Source organism: Siniperca chuatsi, linkage group LG9 (assembly GCF_020085105.1).
Source record: "Siniperca chuatsi isolate FFG_IHB_CAS linkage group LG9, ASM2008510v1, whole genome shotgun sequence".
Classification (NCBI taxonomy): Eukaryota; Metazoa; Chordata; class Actinopteri; order Centrarchiformes; family Sinipercidae; genus Siniperca; species Siniperca chuatsi.
In genome coordinates this window covers 14,283,795-14,308,117 of record NC_058050.1, presented here as the reverse complement: position 1 = coordinate 14,308,117, position 24,323 = coordinate 14,283,795, and the positions used below count along the sequence as shown (strand labels likewise).

Genomic DNA, 24,323 nt, shown 5'->3' with positions numbered 1-24,323 from the left:
CAATACAGACAAAAATATCACACATAATGTTTCTTTCCACAGGATTGATGCTGTTTATATACGCAGCCAACTGTGAAAAGCTAAATGGAAATGCCAAAAAACTTTTGCAAATATGTCAAATTAAATCTAACCACTCATCTATTTGCTATAACCTTAATCAGATAACTATAAATCTGATCTGTGTTATGTTGGGACTAGGGCTGTGACCTTAAGAGTGACTTTCTATACAGACAGTCATACTATTAGGAATTTTTGATATATTGCCACTGCTTGAAATTGTACCATGTTCACATTATTTTGATAGTCTAGCTGTTGACTAATGACTAATTGTGAAGCATTTTGAAAGGTCACAAATTTTAAATCAATGTTACTACATATAGTGACCCCACAGTCACTAAGCAAGGAAAATTTTGAGGTTATAAAGTCCAAAAGACCCCCAGCAAAACCCCACCCACTTAAGAAATGTTTGACTAGTCCCAAAAAAAACATTTTTAATATATTTACATTTAAGTATATTTAAGTATTTAAAATAAATTATAAATCCCCCAAATTCTTGTTTTGTTATATTTAATCATTTAACTATTCAATTATATTTCCTGTAACTTTTATCTCCCTTCATTATGATCAAAATTATGTTGTATTTCTGATGGAGAACACTAAACCCCTTTTATTCTAATTTATTTATCCATTTAGTCCGTTTTTATATTATATTTAGTGTGAAAAGAAAATTATAATCCTCCTTAAAAACTGACATACTGTATGTGTGCAGTAGTCAAAGTAAGCCCCAAATTACCAAAAAAAATAAAGCCGTAACCCCATAGTATTTAGATCGAATATTTAACTGATAGCAGAAACTGGTGACCACTAGTGTACGATGTATAATTATTATGAACTCTTTATTCTTTCTTTTGTATACTGCACCTTTCTGGTACAAAACAACACGATCAAGTAGAATCAATACGATAAATAAACACTGTAAGTGCCTGTAAGATTATTTCAGAAATCTCACTTGTCGTTAGGGATACTATCACGGGGCACAGTGATGAGGAACACAATGTGCTGTTGGTGCTGGTTTATGGTCGGAAACTATTCGTGGAGGCACTGGGAAGATAGTTGTTTACAAACAACAAAGTGTCAGAAACAAACCGAAAGCGTTGCCGAAAATGAATAATTGTAGATAATCGTTAATTTTCTCAACAGTACGGAGGCTCACAACAGTCTTTAGTGAATATAAAATATATCCTCGAATAATATTAACACCGGTAAGTGTCGCCATATGTCGTTGAAGTTTTGTTTACCTGACTGATGGTCGGCAGTAGACGTGTTTCAAGATTTTCTGGCTAAATCAGTGAGTTAGCTAATATCGTCTGAAGAGTTATCAAACCGCACACGAAGCTGTTAGCTTCAGTACGTAGCTAACAGCTAATAGCATGCTAGTCCGTTCATTTAGCTAACGTCACTTAACTAGCCAGCTGTTGCCAAACTGGATCTGTGCATTATCAGTTTCCATTCAGCAGGAAAGTAACATTTACTCAAGTACTGTACTTAGGTTACGTACAATTTTGAGGGACTTGTACTTTCCATTTTATGGTACTTTATACTTCTACTCCACTACATTTTGGAGGCAAATATTGTACTTTTTACTCCACTACATTTACATTTGCCAACATTAGTCACTAGTTACTTTGCAGGTTCATATTATTAATACAAAATATAAATCAACTAATAAATTATGATATATTGTTATAGGTTAAGTTACCCAGCAGTATATAAAGTAATTAAAATTAGCCCCATCTTTACCACCTGCAACATTAAAGTGATGTACACATTGATGCATCACTAACTATAAACCAGTAATATATATCATTCTGAAATGGGCCGTTCTCCATAATGAGTACTTTTATTTTTGGTGCTTTAGGTATATTTTGATACTAATACTTATGTACTTTTACTTTGAAAAGTTTGAATGCAGGACTTTTACTTGTTATAGAGTATTTTTACACTGTAGAATTGCTACTTTTACTTAAGTAAAAGATCTGAATACTTCTTCTACCACTGCCATTCAGGTGTTACAGTTAAGGAGATGTAACCAGTTCTCTCCTAAAACTAGGCTGAAAGGAATAAAATGATGTAATGTCAGGATTCACAAGCTGTTTCATTTCTAGCTTCACATTACTCGTTTATGTTACACAATTTCTGAAACATAAAACTATAATGTGACAAAAACCCTAAGAATGGCTTGTCAGAAAAGCGTAGTAGATATTGGTATCAGCTTCTAATAACCATAAAAAATAACCCTCACTGACTAAACTGTAAGTGTATCATAAAACTATTGTAAACATTTTCATGGTACAGTGTTATATAAGGCTGCAACAAGAGTATTTATTATTATCATTATTGATTAATCTGTCAGTTATTTTTCAATTAACTGATGAATTGTTAGTCTAGAAAACATCAGAAAATAGTGAAAAATACCTGTCACAATTCCACATAGCCCATGGTGATGTATTCATTCATTGCTTGTTTTGTCCAACAACTAACCCTAACAGTCCAAAACCCAAAAGTATTTAATTTAAAATGATATAACAGAGAAAAGCAGCAATTTCTCATTTTTGAGAGGAAGGAAACAGAATGTTTTTTGAATGTTCGTTTTTGCTTGATAAATGATGTTCAATCCATTATCTAAATTGTTGATTCATTTTCTTTCGACTAATTGTTTTATCGAGTAATCGTTTCAGCATAGATGTTATACTGTCAGAAAGTAAAACTTGCAGTTACTTCTTTCACTAAAAGGATGATGGCAAAAGAAAAATATTTATTAGTCTTATGGAGGTGCCAATTTTAAATGTGTGGGCAGACTTGCATGTGTCACAGGGTTTATTAATTTGATTTGATTTATGTATTTATTAAATCATACTCTGCTGGTATTTACAGTGTCTGTGGGGGCAGTGCGATAAGGCTGAGCAGGTGCAGTGTCTAAGTTACACAGAGGTGTTGGCTGTGGGCAGTCAGCAGGACACATGGCAGAGGAAGGCAACAAGCTGACACTGAGGCGCCTGGAGGCACCAATCCACAAGTTCATTAAAGTCGCTTTACCCACGGACCTGGAGAGGCTTCAGAAACACCACAATAACATACTGAAGGTGACGGCTGAAATCTGGCTCAACACATGATCGCACCCTCACATCCACACTCTTCCTTCCAGTCCACAGATGGATAACAGATAGTTTTTCCTTCATTTTTGCAGTACCAGCAGAGCCAGCAATGGGACCGCCTTCACCAGGAGCATATCAATGCCAGCAGAACTGTTCAGGTATAAGATAATACTCTGTAAACTCCAAATAATTGGCCTGCCAGTAATCAACATTCTCTTGTAATTTTGTGAAACAGAAGATGTGAGTCACAATGTCATGTTGTTAACCAGTAAGCTATATATGACAAAATCAAGTTTCTTCATAACACTAAACTTCACATCCCTAACTACTAGCCTCCATGTCATCACAAAGGCATTTGCTATATTATTCAAGTCTGAGCCTTGCGGATATGTGAATGTGAGGATTGTTTAGATGATGATGTGACTCATTGCCTCTCGAAATTCCTGAAAATGCATGACCCTGCAAATGCATAGTATATTTTTTGTCTCAAATTGTCTGGAGCTCAGTTTTAGAGAAACTTAACGTTTCCTGATTTGTGTTGATCAAGTTTTTCCAGTTTGAAAATCAAAAGTGAAGACCAGTTGCAGGAGAGCGAGTGGTGTCTTTATCCAGTTAAGTATATGAGTGAAGGAGAGAACTGTCCACCTCTTATACTGGTGTATGACCTAAGCAACTGAACCCTGCCGCACCACAATGAGCAAAGTGAATATTGTAGTGTCTGGAATGATACTCATTATTCAACAGAAAAACGAAAAACAGCAGCTTGACTAAATAATTCTCAGGCCTTCCTTTATTTTTTATTGTTTATAGTTTATTTTTTATCACATGACCGAAGTATCCGGTGCCAAAGACCAGTCTTGAGATAGGTGTACTCCCATATATGACCCTTTGTTATTACATGACCAGAATTCCTTTCTAAGGTCACCTTGATAACAACTAAAGCATCTCCATGACAACTGAGCCACTCCATCTGCTGAGGAAGGCAAAGAGAGGTGGTTGAAAGCAATAGAATAAATCTGTCAAGTCTATTGATATAGAATAAAGTTCTGTTCTGTGTGTGTATACATATACAAACATATGAAATACATAGAAAGACTGGATCAGTTATTTATAACGGAATTAACTCTCTGTATAGAAAGTCACTCTTAAAAATCAGGACAAGAAAAGAGCTGTTACCAAACCTCAAACGGGCCATCTCGTGTGTGTGTGTGCGCGCGCGTGTGTGTGTGTGTGTGTTTAAGTACTTGCGTACTTGTTCACATGGTGGGTGTGAAATGCCTCAGGGGATGTTGTTGCCTGGAAGCCACCATTTCTCTGAAGGTGAAATAACTCCAAACAGGCGCACACCTATCCTCTCACCATTACCCTGCAAACCCCAGGGACACACACAGAGTGCTTTCCCATGTTCTCGTGGTGGTAATCCAGAGTTGGGGTTAGGCTACTCTGCTTCAGATGTGTGTACATGTGTATACATGTGCTGTCTCTGGCACTGTGCTTATGTTCCATAGCATAGAAAGATAGATAGTAGGTAGGTAGGCGGATAGATTGATAGATAGTAGGTGTGTCCTTCTGAGTATGTTTTTCATTCTGTTTAGTCTGTCTGTTTATCTTCATTGCTTTGTATACATCTGCCCTCCCAGAAAGACAGAGTGCTGTCTCTCCCCCCTACTTGATGATTGACATTTACTCCCACTAGCCTAGCGCCTAGCTAACCCCCAAGAGAAAGGCACAGGCAGACTCAGTACCTACCTTAACCACAGCAACTACAGCAAACACTGAGACAGGGGAGCTGAGTCAATACTGTTTTATTATGAATATCTGCTATTAAGTATGTGTTTGGTTGGTCTGTCTGTGTGTTTGTGCTTCGTAGGGTCACGGTTAATTTGCAGGCTGACAGGTGCCTGACCTGACTGTCTCGGTGTTAATCAGTGTGTTTTTCAGTTTTATGCACATGAGGACAAGTGTATGGATGTATGTTTATTCATGTCGTGTAATTAGCAGAATGTGTTATCGGCAGTGTGTTGACCCCCTGAGCCCGGGTCGTGCTGTGGGCTGGAGGGCTGATGGCTGGGATGTAATCCTCCTGTCACCCTCAGGGCACGGTATGATGAGAGGGCTTGTCTTCCCCAGTCTCATATCTGAACCTTATTAAGCCCACAACCCCCAACGCACACACACACATCACTAGAACAGTTTACTGGGCTGCTGAACCTGTCAGCATGATCACTTCTTTCTTTCCAACAGGCAAAAGAGAGAGAATTGGTTGTGATTGTGGATTTGTGTTGATATGTTACCAGGTAACATGGCAGTAAAGATTGATATTATTGTAATGGTTTGTTATGCTGTGTTGTCTCTTCTTATCTGTATCTTGTATGTTTTTGCTGTGACAGCTAGATTTAACCACAGGTTTGCTTGTCCTTCTGTCTGTCCATGCGTCCCGTAATCAAGTCAAGCATCCCAGTACCTTGTATTTCATTCAATTATTTGTCTGTCCACCTCTGAAATATTTCAGACATGACACCCAATCTTACTGAGAAACATGCTTCTTCTCTGTCTCCCTGCAGCAGTTGAGAGCTAACATCAGAGAGATGGAGAAGCTGTGCGCTCGGGTCCGTGCCGAAGACGCTGCCGCTATGGAAGCACTTGTCAAGCCAGTCAGGGACAGGGCATCAGCCGCCGCACGAGACTTCCTGCTTTTGCACTCTAACCCCATGCCTCAGCCTGTGTCAGCACCACCACCTGCCGCTCAGCCATCCAGCTGTGTGTCCAGCAGTTGCCATGCTGATGACTATGTGGGCGAGGAATCGGTGTCTGGCAGGCAAATTCAGCTCCACCTTCCAGAAATCCCTGCTGATCAGAGTGCTGCTGAGTCCTGGGACAACCTGGAAGAAGTATGCATGTCTGGACCCAGTAATTTCCTCCACATTTTGAACAGTACTCTAACATACAGTCTGGATATCATACCCTATTTTATACTTATTTTAGATTAAAAGTAAGGTCTACTCCTTCCTGTAAAATAAGAAATTAAAATAGGGCCAGAGCTCGTATTTAACTTGGACAGGCGCTACTCAAATCTTAGCTCTTGTGGTGTAGCGTCATCCTCCATGTTTACAGTCTTTCTTTTCCTTGTCCATGTGATCATAAACAAAGGAGGTGAATGTATTTTTTCAGCCCAGCACTTTTAGCTTTATTAAACTCGCTTTAACCATAGTAAACAACAAAACTATGCCCCAAAATGCTGTCTAAAGATATCTCTAAAATAACTCTGATATACAACAATAATAATGATTCATAACAGTTTTTTTTACTTTTTTGTTTGTCTGTTTGTTTTTTGCTATCAGTAGATGTCATTATCAATTTGGAGTCTAATAATAGCTGCCAATGCTAATTTTTCACCTTTTAAAATGGGTAGAGAAGAAAATCCAAAAGAAAATGCATAGAATGAAAGGTCTATTAAATAACAGCTGAAAGGTTATGAAAGTAATGTGCAGAGGGAGAAAAATGCAAAACAATAAGCAGACATTTTTGACTTGTCATAAGAGGAAAAGCACAGGTGTTACTAATAACATTAATGATGGCTCTGTTCTGTTCATGTGTCCCAGTAAGCCATGACAGTGTGACAGTGAGCCAGCATGACCAATACCAGGACCCTGAAACCAAAGCAGCTAAGTGGAATTCAGCCATCATTAATTTTATTATTTCCTACTGTGACGTGTCAAAATGTTTTGTGTGAAAAGGCCTATGTTGAATTAAAATCAAAGCGTTAAATGCAAAATACAAGAAAGTAGTTTCCATTCTTGGTCTGTACCAAACGTTGCTATGGTTACATGCATTATTCATCACTATTGCAAGATCATCTAATGCAATTGACCCCTTACCTTTTCCTACAGACGCACCTATTGCACACTGCTCCACTGTGATACATACAACGCACATTAATATTCACTCTCATTAGTTAATATGATTGTCAATCGTTGACACCGACAGTTTGGACAAACTGTAGCTGTAGATTTGTGTGATAAGCAGCACAATGAAATAAATACGGTATGTTTTTCTCTCTCAGGATCTGAAGGAGCTAAGTGGTTTGGTGACGGAGTTCTCTCTGCTCGTCCATGTGAGTATGAACGCTCAGCTCTGCTGTGTGCTTCCTGGCTGCTACATTCACATTTCGACGCTGTATGCATTTCTCTGTCTACATGTGTGCACAGCAACCCCTGTGAACGAAAACAATGTGACAGAAGTAGTTTGCCTATAGCGTTTCCAGGAAGTGGTGTGTGTCTGACCATGTGTGCTTGTGTTGCCTGGTAAGGCTCCTCTGAGAGGAGGTTACACAGATCGGCTCAGGACTACTGCTGGGGCCCCAGAGGCCCTTCACCAAGGCTAGAGGAGACATTGAGGAGTAGACGAGGGCGAGAGGGGGGATTTGGGGAAGGACGGTGGGTTGTCCACAGGGGGAGAGGTGGGTAACAAGGGATACATTGGAGCAGGTGGAGAACAGACGGCTCAGATTATCACTCTATCCTCAGGGATGGAGAGAGAGAAGCAGAGTGAAGGAGAGATTAACAGTGAAAAAGAAAGAGAGCGTGAAGATGTAGTTAGGGTAAAAAAACAGACAGAGGCATGGGGGGGGAGAAAGAGCATAGACATGTTGTTGTGGTGTCTCAAGGGTGAAAGACGCCGTTAGGGGAGTAATATTCCAGCGCTCAGCCACAGTGGAAATATTGAGTGAGAGTGAGTGTGTGGTTGTGTCTGTTTCTGTTCATGCGTCATGTTACTGGCTGTTCCGGTGTTTGTCTGTGTTCTTATCGGTACGTTTTTTCTTTGTGTGTCTTCTAGGGCTGCTCAATCATAAGCCTATAATGTAATTGTATTTTTTGTTATTTATTTACTCTGGAAAATGTCAACAGTAGGGGCAAATGCCCATCACCAAGTCACTAGAGTCTTAAGTTTTCAATTTATTTGATTTCATTTCATTTAAGATTACCATAGCTTCAAAACAGTTATTATATTATAATATTGTTTACCTAAACTGGAATAGATACATTTTGTGTAGATGCACAAATCAGTTAATCAAAAGATTATTTCAACACTAGCTTTCACCTTCCTACTCAGGAGGTAAGATTAAATAAAATTTGACAAATGTAGTAAACATTCTCACTACAAGGTCAATTTCATGGAGCTTTCAATCAAATCACACAGTTTTCCTCAGTAGATGGATTTTGCCCAGTTGTCATGGAATTGTAGGTGTTCAAATTTCCCTTTTTTTGAGCCAACAACTACTGAATGGACCTGGTGCGTATTTTCTTAATTTTCACCAAAGCTCATGAACAAAACGTGTGACCACATTATAGGACATATTACAGGCTTATTATTTAGAGCTGCGACAATTAGTTGATTAGTTGACCAGCAGATAATTAATCAACAACTATTTTGATAATCAAATAATTGTTTTTGTTATTTTTACTTTATTTATAATTTTTTTATTATATAGCAATAGTGGAGATATGACAGGAAACGAGGGAGGGAGAGATGCAACAAAGGTCCCTGACCGAACTCGAACCAGGGACGTTCCTTGCGTTCTTCAAGCCACGAGGGCTCCTTGTTTTTTAAGCAAAAATGCCAAACATTTGATGGTTCCAGTGTCTCCAATGTAAGGATCTGCTGCTTTTCTCTGTTTTATATCATTGTAAACTGAATATCTTTGGGTTTTGGACTGTTGGTTGAATAAAACAAAACATTTGAAGGCGTCACCTTGGGCTGTGGGAAATAATAATGGGCTTTTTTCACAGTTTTATTGGCTAAATGATTTATCGAGAAAATAATCAGTAGAGTGACGAGGGGAAAGAGGGAGACGCGGTATTGAGGAAAGGTGAGGAGGAAGAGGAGAAAAGTGCTCTGGATGTTGTTTGGTCACTGTGTCCATCCAGCCTTCACATGGAGAGAGACAGCTGCCACTCTGAATATTTCATGAGATCTACACAATGCCACACACACACACCGTATGACCCCACCCCCAGTGAAATCTCCTTTGAATATACCTACAGCCTCCACACACACTCACACACCCTTCCCGTTGGTAACTTGTGCCGTGGAGCAGAATTTGGACAGATAAAAAAACAAAACAACGTAATACACAACAGGTGGTTGCTCTGTCACACACGTGTGTGTGCATATGTAGGTGAATGTGCTTGCTTGAGTGTGTGTGTGTTAATATGTGTATGTGTGTGTCTAACCCCTGTGCATCAGTCCCAGCAGGAGAAGATTGACTGCATAGAGGACAACGTGAACACAGCCGCTGCCAACGTGGAGGAGGGGACCAAGAGCCTGGGGAAGGTGTGTATGTGTGTGTGTCCTGATGATCTGATGCGTGTGTGTTTGTGTGTAGTGTTTGGGAGATGGGGAGATCGATGGCACTTTGCCTCCCAGCCATTCCACAGCGTTTGTCCCTATTGATCCATGCGAATACGGAGGAAAGCTGCAATTAAGGAAATAGACAGAGGAGTGGAGGGGAGGAAGAGTGATAGAGAGGTAGGATGAGTGGGGTGACAAGAGAGGGTCTAGGTGTTTGTGTGTGTCAGTGCAGCATTAAGGAGAGGTTTGAATGACTGTTTAATAGTTTCTCAGGAGCAGCATTCAGGCTTCCATTATCAATTCAATACATTCTTACACCCTGAGTGTTACTCAGAAGGACAACTCAGTGCCCTTCACACATATTACACACTTGAAATGTTGAACTTTTGTAATACTGTAATACCCAGAATGAATCACCTGTTTTTGACAATCTACAACATACACACACACACACAAACACCAGGGCAAGCCGTTTTCTGCCAAGGATTGTGTTTATCAAAAAAATACTTTTTCTGACTTTACTCTCAGTATTTTGTTTGCGATTAAAGGAAAGGAAAGAAAGGCTCATCTGTCAGATGAAGTAGTCTATTTTGATCAATTTTTTTTGCTCACACTTTTAGGAACATAAAGGAGGTGTGATGTAATTAGACTATAATTACAGACTCTCAGAGATGGTGTTGACACGGAGTCGTGATTCCTGTGTGCCCAGGAAAACCTGAAAATTCTAACACTGGACAGTAAATGACCTGAAATGAAAAATAGCATTTTCATACTGTTTATACAGTCAGGTCTGCCATGGCTGTCTATTCATCTAAATTACAAAAGAAACCATTTTCTCACTTGCAGTGGTATGTAGCCATGCAGATATTGATTTGTCCTGGTTACTGAGACTTCTGCCACCACCCAACTAGAATTGAGGTGAGTTAGATTTTATTTGTGGTGCTCAAAGCATTGAAAAATGACATTTAACCAATTCAACTGCAATATCCCTTTCTAGAAAAAGTGTTTGCATTACTCTGGATAATCTGCACAATTATGATCAATTTTCAAATTAATGGAATTTATTTTCACTTATTTTGATTGTAATTTAATGGTGCTCACACAATTTTCCACTCACCTCCATTGTCTTGGGATGGCACCAGGAATTTCAGACTGATATATCAAAATCTAGGCAAATAAAACCAAAACCATCTGCATGGCTAGATACAAGTAACGGTAAGTGAGAAAATCAGTTTTCTAAAGTGATGTTAGTGCACCGACCCTTTAACAATTTGAACTTTAGTCCAAACATTTCTAAAATAATTGCCTCAAATAATGAAATATTCTTTTTAAACGGTTAATTAAAATTAAAATTACCCAAATGGCGACACAAACAAAGAGACCTGTATGTGAGGTTGCTGGTAGATGTAGTGGGCTGCGCATTAGACGAGGGGGCTTGGAGAGATAAAGCAGATGAGAGGGATGTCAGATGTTTTAACGTGTTTGAAAGCTTGTAATCTGTCATCAGGTCAAACAGCATTACACACAATCACACAACACCCACATTTCCTCCATCCTCTACAACCTGTGCCCAGAGTCCTTTTAACTCAGCTCAGATGAAATTAAAATTCCCTCAACTGCCACAGGGGTGGGGACACGCAATGTTAGCTTTTGAACTAGATTAATTTAATGGTGAAGTGTTAATCAAATGTGTGTCCCTGTGTGTACGTGTGTGTGTGTGTGTGTCATTAATTGTCATCAGCAAAGAGCACCTTCTACTCTGATGATAACAGCCGTAATAACACACAGGCCACATCTCTCTGATTTCTCCTAAATTAAGATAATGAAAATGCTTTGATGCAGCTATGGAAGTGCTGATTTACATTTGCAGGCTTGTTTGTGTGGGTCGATGTATGATCATGAAAGGATAGACACATCCAAACTCTATCGCAGACGTGTCTTGAAGCCACAAAGTACTAATGCCTCCAAAGGTGTGTGTATGTGGGTGTTAAATTAAGCTAGAACATGTCTCTTCCTCCTGTCTCTTTAGGCAGTGGGCTACAAGTTGGCGGTGTTGCCGGTTGCTGGGGCACTGCTTGGCGGTGTAATAGGAGGTCCACTTGGCCTGCTGGCTGGGTTCAAAGCTGCAGGGGTGGCTGCTGCTCTGGGAGGGGGCGCCCTGGGGTTTGCGGGGGGCAACCTGGTCCGGAAACACCACAAAGCCCAAGTGGATATACAGATGAAACAACTGACTGCACCACCACCAGAACCACCATCTGAACCAGAGTCAAGCAAGGACAAATGACCCACCAGTTCTGGTCCGTCCTCTGATCTCAGGTGCTGGCTAATCACTGAGGCGTCAGTATGGACTGAGCAGTCAGAAACAAACTAGACCTCCGGCGGTGCTCACATTGCCTTAAAGAGACTCAATATTAGACGTCATCGTCAAGCTTTGTGGTTACCAAGCACAGCTGTAAAACAATTATGTAATAACAGCTTTACTTGAGAGTCAGATCCTTTGACGTTCGGATGTGAATGGTGTTTCTGTGAGGACATTAATCTAATTTTGTACACACAAATGATTTTTTTTTTTTTATTCTGAACACAGTTGAGGAATTATTTACACTACAGTTTTTAGTGTGTGGTTGTGTCAGCCTGACATGGCTGTGCGCACATCTCATTACTTAAAGAAGTCTTTGGCACCAAATAAATTAATTTAACAAACCCAACCATTCTGTCAAATGCTGTCACTAACAAGAACACCGTTTGTGTGTTCCTCGAGCTAGCATCTTTTTTTCAAATTATTCTTTTTCACCAGTGATTATGCCTCAATATTCCTTTTATGCAGAAAATAATATCCTAATGTGAATACATACAATAATAATGATGTATGGAGAAAATGTTTATTTTGCCTACCGTCACTGTGGTGTTACTTATACTTAATAATGTAAATTCAAGTGGTCCTGCTTTTAAATTATACTGTATATATATTTGTGAGAGCAACATTGCACAAAAAGCGCCAAAGTGCCACTGTCCAGATCACTTCAGGGATTGGAGTGTAAAAACCTGCCATGTATTGATTGTACTGCTGCTGGTTTTCAATAAAATGTTTCTTTTCAACACTAATGAAATTCATTGGATAAATAGAACAGTAACACCAGTAATGGTCAGAGAGACTGACATACAACACATCAGACAACTTAATATCCTGTAAAATGGTTTTTAATTTACTTTTTCATTTTTTTACTCTTCTTCCCCTCTGAGATGACTGGTTTAGAAATGGCAACACACTCCATACCCCCCCCCCCCCCCGTATGTGAGCTGATATGTCACTATGCAGGCATCTGTTGGCTTCTATGGAAGGGCAGGGCGCACAGTACAAACCTAGCAATGGGTCCCCCACACTCTTAATCTGGCTTCCGCTTTTGGATTCATTCATGCTTAGTGGATCTCAGGGACTTAGACTTGTACCAAAACCTCAAAGACATATAAAGAGACAAAACCAGTTTTAAGAGAACTTGTATAAAGTGGCAGACTGTAAAGTTCCACCATTCATCACATGGGTTTTCTCCTCTTTTCTGTCAGCTTTTTAAAACACTGGGAAGGACGCAGTCTTTTCTCTCCCAGCATGATGACACATTTGACTTCAGGTAACAGCAAAAACAACATTTCATAAATTTGTGATCATTTTAAAGTACACCATTTCAAAACATTTTTTTTCTCCTCTATTTGATTCCTGGGATCACAACTCAGGGGTGTTAGGGCAAATACTGTGCCATTACAAGGCATCCAGCCCGCTTTGACTTTTAATGTTTTACTGTTTTACAGTAGTGGAGGTAATCAGCATTTAAGAGAATGAACAGAAATTTCTACGAATTGGTCTTAGGTACAAAATTAATAAAATTCCTGATTGCACAAGTATTTATGTCCTTCAAGACAATACTTAATAGAGGAACCTTTGGCAACAGTTACAGCCTTAGGTCTACTTCATTAGGCCTGTAACAGCTTTACACATCTGGACACTAATTCTTCAAAGAGAGGTTTTTCGAAGAAGAACCTTTCAAGTTACTTTGGTCAAGTTACATGCTCATACTTTGAGTGAATAGGAATTATAAAGTCCTGAAAAATTCTGGATTGGACCAAGGTCTGGACACTGATTTACCCAATCCAGGACATTCACATGTTTGTTTTCAAGCCATTCCTGTGTAGATTTGGCTTTATGTTTGGGGTTGTCTTGTTGTAAAAAATATACATCTTTAGCTGTAAGTTTTCACCTGGATTTCTTTGTATTTTGCTGCATCAATTTAACCTTCTACTGTCACAAGCCTTCCAGGGCCTGCTGCAGAGAAGCCTCCACACAGCATGATGCTGCCACCACCAGGCTTCATGATGGGGGTGGTGTGTTTTTAGTATTGTGCAGTGTTCGGCTTATACTAAACACAGAATTTAGTATGATGGCCAAAAGCTCATTCACTTTGACATTATAGTATTTAAAAAAAGAAATCCTAATTACATCCACTGTGATTCAGTGTGTAAAACAGTAACACATGAAAAAGGTCAAAGGGGGCAATACTTATTATAAGCACTGTAAGAGACATATTCTATAGCCATTTAGTACCAGGGAGAGAAGGGGTGCATCTCAATAGGCTGGAGTAGCTCTGTCTCTTTATCTTCTGTCTCAAGTCATGGTTTGAAATTATGTTACCCCTACCAAGTATTTCAAAATATTTTTCTATTCCTTCAGAACTCCGTGTGTGGAGAAGATATGGAGATAAAGCTACTTCAAACAGGCATATTGTTATAACTTGTGCTATACAAATGAATTAGACTAGAGTTGGTCATATTGAGATGCAGCCATGAGGTCAGGCTGACAGGCTGAACTGGACTACCCACAGATAAGAACCGTACAACTGGACTGAGGGAACTGTTCTGGGGGGTGGTTTCTACAAAAAGCCAGGTGATGAAAAAGAAAGAAATAAAATAAAGAAAACTCTGCATTTAATTTAGACCAACAATGAGACTCCCATGTAGCACAAACATATTTACAAGCTCCAAAAAATAAAAGTAAAAACACTTCTCTTGATGTCCTAATGCCCCTAACCCCTGCCCTCACACATTTTCTTCTTTACCCCACTTCCTTTTTGATCCAAAATAAAAATTGTACGTGAAAGAGTTATGAAAATATAGGTTATTCCAACATGGTTGTGTCGTGGACTGCACTCCTCTCTTCACCTCCTTCTGTTCTTTTCTCCTCCTCCTTCCTCTTCATTCTCCTCTTCTCCATCTCTCTATCTCTCTCTTCAGTAAGGGTGTTGGGTGTTGCTGTTCTGTCCCGCTGGCCTGTCCCAACCCTAACCCCCTCCCTGACCCCGGGGCGTGGCATTGAGTCACAGGATCACTGGAAGGCCGTTGAGGTCACAGCTCGTCGCGGTCCCGTCTGAGGATGGTGTAGCGAGTCTCGCTGGGCGCCAGCTTCTGGAACGAGCTCTCTGGAGGGCTGCTGGCCACTTCTCTTCCCGTCTCCTCCTGAGGGTAAAAATCAAATTCAAAGCGAACAGTCAAGTTTCACATGACATAGCAAAACCAACTTTCAGTGACTCCGTAGTGCGTGTTGACGCTGCTGTCTGACCTTTCCTGGCGTGCTGTCTGTGGGGTCAGGACCATGGTGAAACTCTCGGTGCAGCTTTCCAGAGTGAAGGTCCAACACGAACTGTCTCAGCTTGCCAGGGACACTGGAAAACACACACACACACACACACACACACACACACAGGACGTCATGAAAGAACATTTTTGTATTCTTATCCTAAATCTCTCTTCCGGAGAGCTTCATGTCCTGCTGTTGGAAATCAGCAAACAGTCAGTAGTCAGTAGTTGTATTAAGGGAACTGAAACTGGTAGAAAATATCATTAGTACTGCTGTCAACAACTTCATTAGAGCAGCGCTGTACTGTGACAGAAATAAAGAGGGAATGGTCTGACATGGTAAATTGACTGCACTTATATGTACTTTTCTACCTTAGCAGAGAAAGCTCTTTACAATTTAGCCTCTCATTCACCTATTCACACACACACACACACACACACACACTTTCTCTCTCACACACCAATGGCGGTGGAGCTGCCATGAAAGGCACCTGCTATCTTGCTCACTTCGGGGATCAAACCACCAACCCTGCAATTAATGGACGACCCGCTCTACCTCCTGAGCCATAGCTGCCCCGCCCCGACATTACGTTAGATGCAAAAACATCTTTCTAAAGCAAAGTAGTCCATAATGGGAGGAAGTCAAGGGGATGTGACAGTCAGGTAAATGGACGAGAGCATATTATACAGTAGGTCATGTTACACTGCCAGGTGTTTTAACGGAGGATGTATAACCTGCATAAAGACCCGTAGGCAGCTGTTAGAATTTCCCCTCAACAACAACAACAAGTCATAATGCAAAAATATAAACTAATAAATATTAGTGAATTTGCAACCCATGATGGTGATATGATGTGAACAAATATTAATTTAGATTTAAGTTTATTTAAGTAACTATTTTTATGATGATTATGATTGATTATGATTTTGTTGACACATTTAAGGCATTATTTATGATTCTTAAGTGTTTTCCCCTTGTGAAGAGAGGCAGACTATCTGTACATGACTGAATAACAGGTCTGAACCACTCATGAAGTTTGTTTGTACTCTTGCATGAGGCCCATTAATGGTGTGTTTGACAAAGGCATTCCTACACACAAAGTTCAGCAATAGAGACAGACCTGCTTGAACTACAGAGCAGGTCAATGTTGATATGAGACTAAACAGCTTTTGGCAGCAGCAGAGGACATTAGTCTCTGCAGACGTGTCATGAAGCAGCATTAATCCATATCAATGCTGTCCTGTGAAGTGTGCTTATTAACAACGGGTCATGAGCTTTTTTTTATATATCACCCAGACGAACCTGGTCCCCAGTCACAGCTAACCCTGTGTTGCAGAGCAGCATGCTGACACACACAGAAATAAATAAATAAATAAATATATATACATACATACATACATACATACACACACACACACACACACACACACACACACACACAGCGCTAATGTAATTACAAGCTGTGTGCTACATGCAGTGGTGATGTGATGTAATTAGGTTGTGGAGGGCTGGTCAGTCCTGGGGGCTTCTGCCTATCTGATCAGACTCTGATTGGGGACTGGGGGAGGCAGAGTGGTGGTGGTGTTGGGGGGGCTGAATAAATAAGATTAAATTAGATTAGACTGGATTAGTTTAGCACTTATTGCACGTGCCAAATCATGTCACATTAGCTCCAGTGTCCTGGCCCATTCATAAAGGACAGATTTTAGGAGGTGTGACATTTCTCTGTGTTGAGTGCACAGTGGATTATGGTGTGTGTGTGTGTGTGTGTAATGAAATTAACTTTATTTAAGGAGATCTTGTTATGAACAATTTTAATGCTCAAAAATGTCCAAAAGAATGCTGAATTTGACATGTGAATGATTCATTTGTTAATCACAGTTGGATTTATATTTGATTATTTCTTTTTGCATGAAACAATTTTTTCCTAATGTTTAAAAAGGAGAGATGCACACATGATGGTATCGCAAAAGAAATGAAATATATTGGTATTGTTTGAAATGACTACGCAGTTAAATCGTTTATCAGACATTGACAACATTGTGCATCTAATTTTAAGGACTAAATTGCTGTGTGCGCACACACACACACACACACACACAAAACTAAATCATCTTAGAGAAAGTGCAAGGTGGTACTTACGCGAGGTCTTTGAAGTCGGGAAAGACATACATGTGTCTGAATGAGTCTATAGCGATGACGGGACAGTCAGCAGGAGTTTTCTGGATATGGAGCAGAGGATGGCGGAACTTCTCGCAGTCGGCGTGCAGGAAGTTTATAGACCCTGAGGAGGAGACACCAATGTCAGGAACACCATGTCTGTACACAACTAAAATTCACATCCCTGACAGGTGCTAAATGCCACACACACACCTTTCTCGCTGATGAGCTGGCGAGCCACTTCATGTTGGAACTGCTCTAAGCTCTCCGCGTCTTCTTTAACATGGAACAAGATGAGGAAAGGGATTCCTTCTTCAGTCAGCTCCTGGAAAACACACACAAAGACAGATTGCGTCAGGGCCTTTCCATGGCTCAGAAGATGGACTACCCACGGACTTTATGAATACCCTCCAGGCTGTTGTAAATATCTATATGTACATCTACATATCCAGATTTATACATCTAATAGCAGACCATAAAAGCCAAAAAAACAATAGATTATTATCAAGCTGACAATGCTCTATATGATATAGCAGGTAACAAACCTCTCCATTTTCAAAGGTGATCTCCCTGACCAGAGGCACGCACTTGTCCTGGGCCCAAGCGTAGGTCAGGTCGAAGTTAGTGAGTGAGCCGAGGTAGACCATGTCAGGGACACTTTCCCCCATAGGCTTGTAGATTACATTGTCTCCACCGAAGCGCTCGGACTCACATGCAGTACTATAAGAGTAAAACAGTTAAAAAAAGTTTAAGATAAACAGAAATTGAAGAATGCCTACATATGGGCTTCATTTGAATGCTTAGAAATAGATCAAAAGAAGGTGCTGTGTCTCACCCAAAGGCAGCCAAGAACGTGCAGTCATCTCGAAGGATGTTGGCAACTTTTTCATATGAGTGGTAGTTATCGGAGTCCTTTTTTTCAAAGTAACCTATGATGTTTCTCTTGCTCCTCTGTTGAATAAGAAAGCAAAAGAAAGTGTTGAGAAAACAAATGATACCATTTTATTTTACAATGACTGTGGAAATGTGTGATTTTTTATAGACACAGAGTTTGTGTTTGCCACTCACATCCACAGTATTAACCTCCTCCATTGAGTGTATCTCTTTCACAGGGTCGACCTGCTGCTGGCGGATGAAGTCAGCGATGGCCGCCACTGACCTCTGACCCCTGTACTCCCTCTTCATCATCATCCCATTGCGGAACAACTTCAATGTTGGATACTTGGTGATGCGGTACCGCTGGGCTATGTCCGCTACACAGAGGCAGAGGAAAAGTTAAGTAAAGAAGGACAAATCAATTGATGAAGAGGAAGAAGCAGAGTAAAAACACATGGGGATGGGTGGATGAGGAGCAGAGCAGTGACAGAGACGGCGCTTAAACCTCAGTCTGAAAACACTGCCTTCAGTCAGCCCTGAGCTCTGATCTCCCACATGAAAGCTGCCCCCCACCAAGAGTAAATATTCTCTCTGCACACAGTGAACAAGTGTGTGTGTGTGCATGTGGCAGGTGTCAATCTCCCTGCGGGGTGTCTCTAAGCCTCCCGTCTTCACAGGAAGCAGCAGTTTTGTCATTAGTCTTCAAACAGTTTGCAGGTCATCAATAATTCTCTTTAATTTGCTTTATCTCAAAAGGCTGAGGCTGACGGTTTATGTGTCTGTGCTTTGGTGTGCTGGCCATCCATGTGTACGTATGCGCATCAAATATAGCAAGAGTGTGTGTGTGTGTGTGTGTGCGTGCGCGTCTTTTTGTTTCTTGTATATAAATTGAGGGTGTTATAGCAGTTTAGGGTATTAGATCAACCACCATCCCATATACTAATACTACTACTAATAATAATAATAATTTGGATAACATTTAAGTAAGCTATAATGTAAAAATTCAAACATTTTCCAGTTTCAGCTTCAAAATTAGATTAAGATTAGTTTGTTTGTCTTTGTTTCACATGTTTATGAAATAAATACTTTGGTTGCTGATGAAATGAATAAATTATATATGGTTCTGGTAACTTGTGATGGGCATTTCTCATTATTTTTTCATGTTTCAAATTTAATTGTTAGTTGCATCTGTATGTTGCTGTTTGGTACTTTTCTTGACAATGTTAAAGAACACTAAAAAATAATAATAAGGTAAGTAATACTCACAGTGTTGGTCACAGTCGACACGGGCAAACACCACCTGCTTGGTATTAGGGAACTCCTCCCTCACTATGTTCGATGCCTCCTCAAAAATTGGATGGAGCATCTGACTGAACCTGCACCTGTAAGGGGGAGGGGAGTGGTGTGAGGTCAAAAGGATTTCCATATTTTGTAAGTTAATTAAATAGATTTTTTTGAATCCACTGGACTACATTTTGCAGTATTTGACCATGTTGTCGAATGATTTTTGCCTACAACAGTTCCAGTTCAGAAATATATGAGATTAAAAACAAACACACTATGTAAAAATCCTTTAAAAATAAATCAACAAAATCTCTACTGCGGATGACAACATGTGGCATTCACAGGAAACGTTTTCATCATGAGCAAAACTCAATTTAAACATCACTGACATAATATACAGAGGTCCAATGACTGGGAGAAAAACAACACACTTACCAGTCTGCGTAAAAATTCACTAATGCCACCCCAGCATTATCTGCAACACACACACACACACACACACACACACACACACACAAACAAACAGGAAATAAATATAAACCTCTTTACATTTCTCAATACACTCATAAATGTATGTTTTGCTTGTAAAATTAATTAGGCAAATCAATCTTGAACCCCTCCGTTTTCTGTCACTGAAGTAAAAAAATTAAACAAGAAAGCTATTACAGAGCCCTTCAGTAACAAATATTTATAGCCATATACATTTATTTATCTATCATAGCACCTATTGGTGAAATGTCATAAACTTTTTATTTGGTGAAAAGGTAAGCCAAGGGCCAAGGACTATCAAGTACGGCAGACCCGCAACAATGTGACATTTTTAAGAAAACAGTACAGAACATTAAAAAAACATTTCCAGGTAATCCAAATATTTTAGTAACCACACCTGGTGAATATTGGATGCATCTGTGGGAGGCATGCAGCAATGGCTGTGGCCAATATGAAGATATGTGTTGGAAGGAATCGGGGTAAGGGGGAACTTTGCCTCTCCACCTCACAGTTCAGGAGTCATTAGAAAATGTAAAAGGTTTACTAATTATGTAATGGGCCATGTTCTTCCTTGACCACCAAATTTCAGTGAACTCTATTAAGTGACTTTTGTAATATCCTGCTAACTAACAGAGAGACATGCAAACAGTCTGACAAAATGGACTGAAAACATAATGTTCTTGGTAGGGATGGGACGATATATGATTTTATCGTGGATCGGGATAAAAAACACTCACGATAAACTGATCGCGGTGAATTTCCATTATCGGGATAATTGTGAATATCCTCACGAGTGGCTTAAAAAGCCCAATGCCAATGCCAATTGGACTTTATTTTTGTTAAAGGATAATTCCTGTATTCATAAATGATATATGCTGATGCAATTGATGAAATTGTTGTCTGCCAAGCTAAGCCAACCAGCTGTTGGCTGTAGCTTTCTACTGAATAAACAGACATGAGAGTGGTATCAATCTTCTCATCTAACTTTCAACAAGAAAGCAAATAAAAATATGTCAAACTATTCCTTTAAGTCACTTTTGAACAGTAAAGTGTGATGCCTTACTTAGGACGTCATCAATGTTGCCTGAGTCCAGACTGGTGATTTCTGCTTGTCCAGGAGTAGAGAGGCCCATCACCTACAGACACACAGGGAAGAGACAGATCAGCAATTACTGACAGTTAAGACAAATATGTGGGGGAGGGGAGAAAAGATTCTGAAGATAGCTGACTAAAGACTGAGTGAACCAACAAGCCTGTCAGCACACTGTTAACCAGCATATCTACAGCGTGACTAAACACCAGCTCTCACAGTGTAAAGTGCAGACCATAGTACCAAATTCATGCCTTAGCAGCCAAGACGTCCTTTTAACCAGCAACTTTCTCCAACTCCTCCTGTGGAACCCCCAATGTGTCCCTGGAAAGCTGAGAGGTGTAATCTCTTTTTCCTGGTTTTGCCCCAGGCAAAATGTTATATTATTTTCTCCCCTTAATATTTCCTGTTTGTCCAGAACCTGTCGACAAGTGTTTTTAGAATATGTGTTCAGTCTCTCCTTTAATAAAGTATCCAAAGAAACAGTGTTTTTAACTTTGATATGTTTCTCAAAATGTGTGACAAAACATGGCCCAGTAGAGCAGCATTAATTTCTTACTGTGTTTTGAGCCCACATTTCTCCAAAGGTATCCAAACTACATCATCTGTCATCTTTAAATGAGGCCGCAGCATTGATTATGAGCTCCACCTAGATCATTCAATTCTTCACTGAATCATAGAGAGTGAGCCACCTTAAGGCTTCATTTTGGCTGTATGTTCTGTATTTGCATATATTTCAGTCACTCTTTACTCATGTGGCCATTACACACAATGATACTGCACATATTTTTACAAACATCCTATTTTTGTCAGACATTTTCTCTGATGTCTTATCTGTTAGAGAAAATGGGCTACAACTATGGTTGGTCTAATGCTACATGTCAAAGAGATTCCAAAGAAATTCCAAGTTGAAGGTTGGGCAGGGTGCTCAAGAGTTTTCAGAGATTCAATTATTCCACATCATGTCATAAAAAAATATTAAAAACACTGAGGTTTGATTTTAATAATTGCATGACCTTAAGTCTGCAAAATCACTACTATGGTAAATGTAAAAGAGCATTTTACTGTTGCTCACATCGTGGTAAAAAATCTGCATCCACAAATATCACTGAATATTAGCTGTTGTCTGGGGAACAGCATTTTATGTTAGGAAACTAAAATCTTGCAGCCATCCATTTTTTTGTATCTTTTTCACTGGAAAGAATAAGGTTGTAATTATGATGTACCAACTGGGGATTTCTGAATTCCAGCTATCATTGCAACGCTGTATAAAAGAATCCTATATGAAAGAGATCGGCACAGAGAAAATTTAAGGGCTAAAATGACATTCACTGGAGGGTGAAATGGGGCAAAGACACCAATGTTGGAGAGGTGCTGACTGCCAACTGAAAATACAGAGATGCAAATAAAAAAGGCAATTGTAGCCTGAATGAACTCTCTCATGACAGAAGAAGACCAAAGAGGACCACATGATCAAAGCTTCCACTCTTTTACTAAATTATTTCATTAAGGCTGCAAAGGTAATCCCATATTTTTCTGCATCATAATGATGCCCACTGCCCCTATTTAATGTCAGCCACTGTAGTCAACACTTCTATAACATTACAATGCTTTAAAATGATGCCTCCACTATCTGTTTATCTGTTGTGATCTGTGCAGACTCAAGATCCTCTTCAAACCGGATGTACGACAGTGATCTTCTGGGCTGACACTAATACCAATATGGATTCTAAGGAACATTGCACATTTTCAAACAGTGAAATAGCCAGCTCTTGCACTGCTTCATGAGTTTAACTGTCACTGTCCCTCCCTTAGTTTAGTGTTGTTTAAATGTTTCCTGATGTAAAATTAGGATCTGCCAATTATGTATTTGATTAAATGATTAATAATCTAGTCTATGAAATGTCAAAATAGTTGGGGGTTTTTTAAAGCCTATCGCTATTTCTCAGAGCCCAGTGGGATGTTTTGAAATTGCTTTTTGCTATACAAACAATAGTCCAAAACCAAAAGATATTCAATGTACAATGATATATGACAAAGAAAGGCAGCAAATCCTCACATTTGAGAAGCTGGGACCAGTAGTATTTATGCATGAAAAATGACTTAAAACAATTAATAAATTATCAAAATAGTTGCAGCTAATTTTTCTGTCGATCGACTAATCATTTCAGCTCTATAGAAAATATTTCCTGATTCCCTTTGAAAGTTGAACCATCTCAACAAAACAGTCACTGTGCCTTTTTGCCATATAGGATGTCACAGCTTTAGACTGGTATGAAATGCTACAGTTGCTGTCGTTAGACCAATCAAGACACTGCTCTGCAGCTCGGAGAGAAGTTGTAAGTTTTCATTTCAGGCCCAAACTCTCACACCAAAACTGCTGCGCTATGTCTAGTTCCGGGTTGCCAGCCAATGAGAATGAGCCACAACAGAGGAATTCACCAACCGGCGAGCATCATTCAGAGACACATACACGAAGAGTCCGACAATAAATTCGTGCATCCGTACAATAACAAATATTATGCTTGATCAAACACAGCAGACCAACCCATTCAATAAACAAAACGCTTAAACTAACCATGCTCGCAATTAGCAATTCTCTCATTGCTGTCAATTATGTGGTAGCACCCAGTGCTAGTTGGATGCTTCACTCCTCCTCAACAAAGTTATAAAGAATCCAACTTTAGCTCATTTTTAAAAAATTAGAAATATACAGTCTGTAATACGAATAAAAGCTTGATTATATAAAGTGGATTATGGTTTGTTATAACACTACAGCTAACGTTACTCAACACTACCGGCTAAGTTGACATTGCAGCTGGATAACTTGATTAGTTATGGCACTCGTTTGGTAAACCCCAGTCAAAAGGCCTCCTCAGTGAACCTGCGAAATAACTGCACTTCCAGCAGCGAGTGAGCTTGCTCGCTAGTCACCTTGGCCACTTTAAAAGCCACGTCTCATGCCAGCAGAGGCTCATCGGTTAGCTAGCAGCTAACTATCCAGCGGCAGGCTAATTAACGTTACTTAGCTAACGTTAGCTTGCTCTTGTAGCTAAAGAAGCCTGATTGTTGCATATTCCAAAGCTGAAATATGTATGCTTACCAGCGATATAACCGTGACAAAGCGGATATCGAGAGAGGGAGATAATGTTAACAGTTTCATTGTACAGTATAGTTATTGGAGGTGGTGGTGTTGAGTCTTCCCAGTCTGTCTCGACGCGGCCCTTCTTACTGCAGCAGGAAACCGATGGCGAACCAATCTCACGGTGACCACGGAAACGTGAGTGACACT

The 24,323-nt window shown here is 39.8% G+C and overlaps 2 protein-coding genes across 4 annotated transcripts; one reads left to right on the top strand and one right to left on the bottom strand.

The window, feature by feature from the left end:
• Positions 1–1,038: 1,038 nt before the first annotated feature.
• stx17 (syntaxin 17) lies at positions 1,039–12,607 on the top strand. Of its 3 annotated transcripts, none has more exons than XM_044208659.1 (7): positions 1,039–1,262; positions 2,935–3,143; positions 3,248–3,313; positions 5,723–6,046; positions 7,219–7,269; positions 9,402–9,488; positions 11,536–12,607. In XM_044208659.1, exons 2-7 carry the CDS (start codon positions 3,021–3,023, stop codon positions 11,788–11,790), a joined length of 906 nt encoding a protein of 301 aa, XP_044064594.1. In that variant the 5' UTR covers positions 1,039–1,262; positions 2,935–3,020; the 3' UTR covers positions 11,791–12,607. The 3 variants fall into 3 exon arrangements, with proteins under 3 accessions (XP_044064594.1, XP_044064592.1, XP_044064593.1); XM_044208657.1 differs by having other exon boundaries at positions 1,045–1,262; positions 5,720–6,046; XM_044208658.1 differs by lacking the exon at positions 1,039–1,262 and adding an exon at positions 1,328–1,348 and having other exon boundaries at positions 5,720–6,046.
• Positions 12,065–24,290, bottom strand: erp44 (endoplasmic reticulum protein 44). Its single transcript, XM_044208654.1, has 11 exons — positions 24,135–24,290; positions 21,005–21,077; positions 19,888–19,927; positions 19,435–19,550; positions 18,361–18,545; positions 18,128–18,243; positions 17,838–18,012; positions 17,506–17,617; positions 17,275–17,416; positions 15,115–15,217; positions 12,065–15,011 (listed from the first exon to the last, which is right to left on the bottom strand). Exons 1-11 carry the CDS (start codon positions 24,192–24,194, stop codon positions 14,901–14,903), a joined length of 1,233 nt encoding a protein of 410 aa, XP_044064589.1. The 5' UTR covers positions 24,195–24,290; the 3' UTR covers positions 12,065–14,900.
• Positions 24,291–24,323: the final 33 nt, after the last annotated feature.

Bases quoted from the DNA above. Each gene is read 5' to 3' on its own strand.
- stx17 (XM_044208657.1), top strand. From the start codon at position 3,021: ATGGCAGAGGAAGGCAACAAGCTGACACTGAGGCGCCTGGAGGCACCA. The intron at 3,314-5,719 runs GTATAAGATAAT...GTCTCCCTGCAG, and splicing joins ATGCCAGCAGAACTGTTCAG to CAGTTGAGAGCTAACATCAG. The intron at 9,489-11,535 runs GTGTGTATGTGT...CTGTCTCTTTAG, and splicing joins GGACCAAGAGCCTGGGGAAG to GCAGTGGGCTACAAGTTGGC.
- erp44 (XM_044208654.1), bottom strand. From the start codon at position 24,194: ATGAAACTGTTAACATTATCTCCCTCTCTCGATATCCGCTTTGTCACG. The intron at 21,078-24,134 runs GTAAGCATACAT...GTGTGTCTGTAG, and splicing joins TTGTCACGGTTATATCGCTG to GTGATGGGCCTCTCTACTCC. The intron at 17,618-17,837 runs GTTTGTTACCTG...TGTGTTTTCCAG, and splicing joins TCACCTTTGAAAATGGAGAG to GAGCTGACTGAAGAAGGAAT.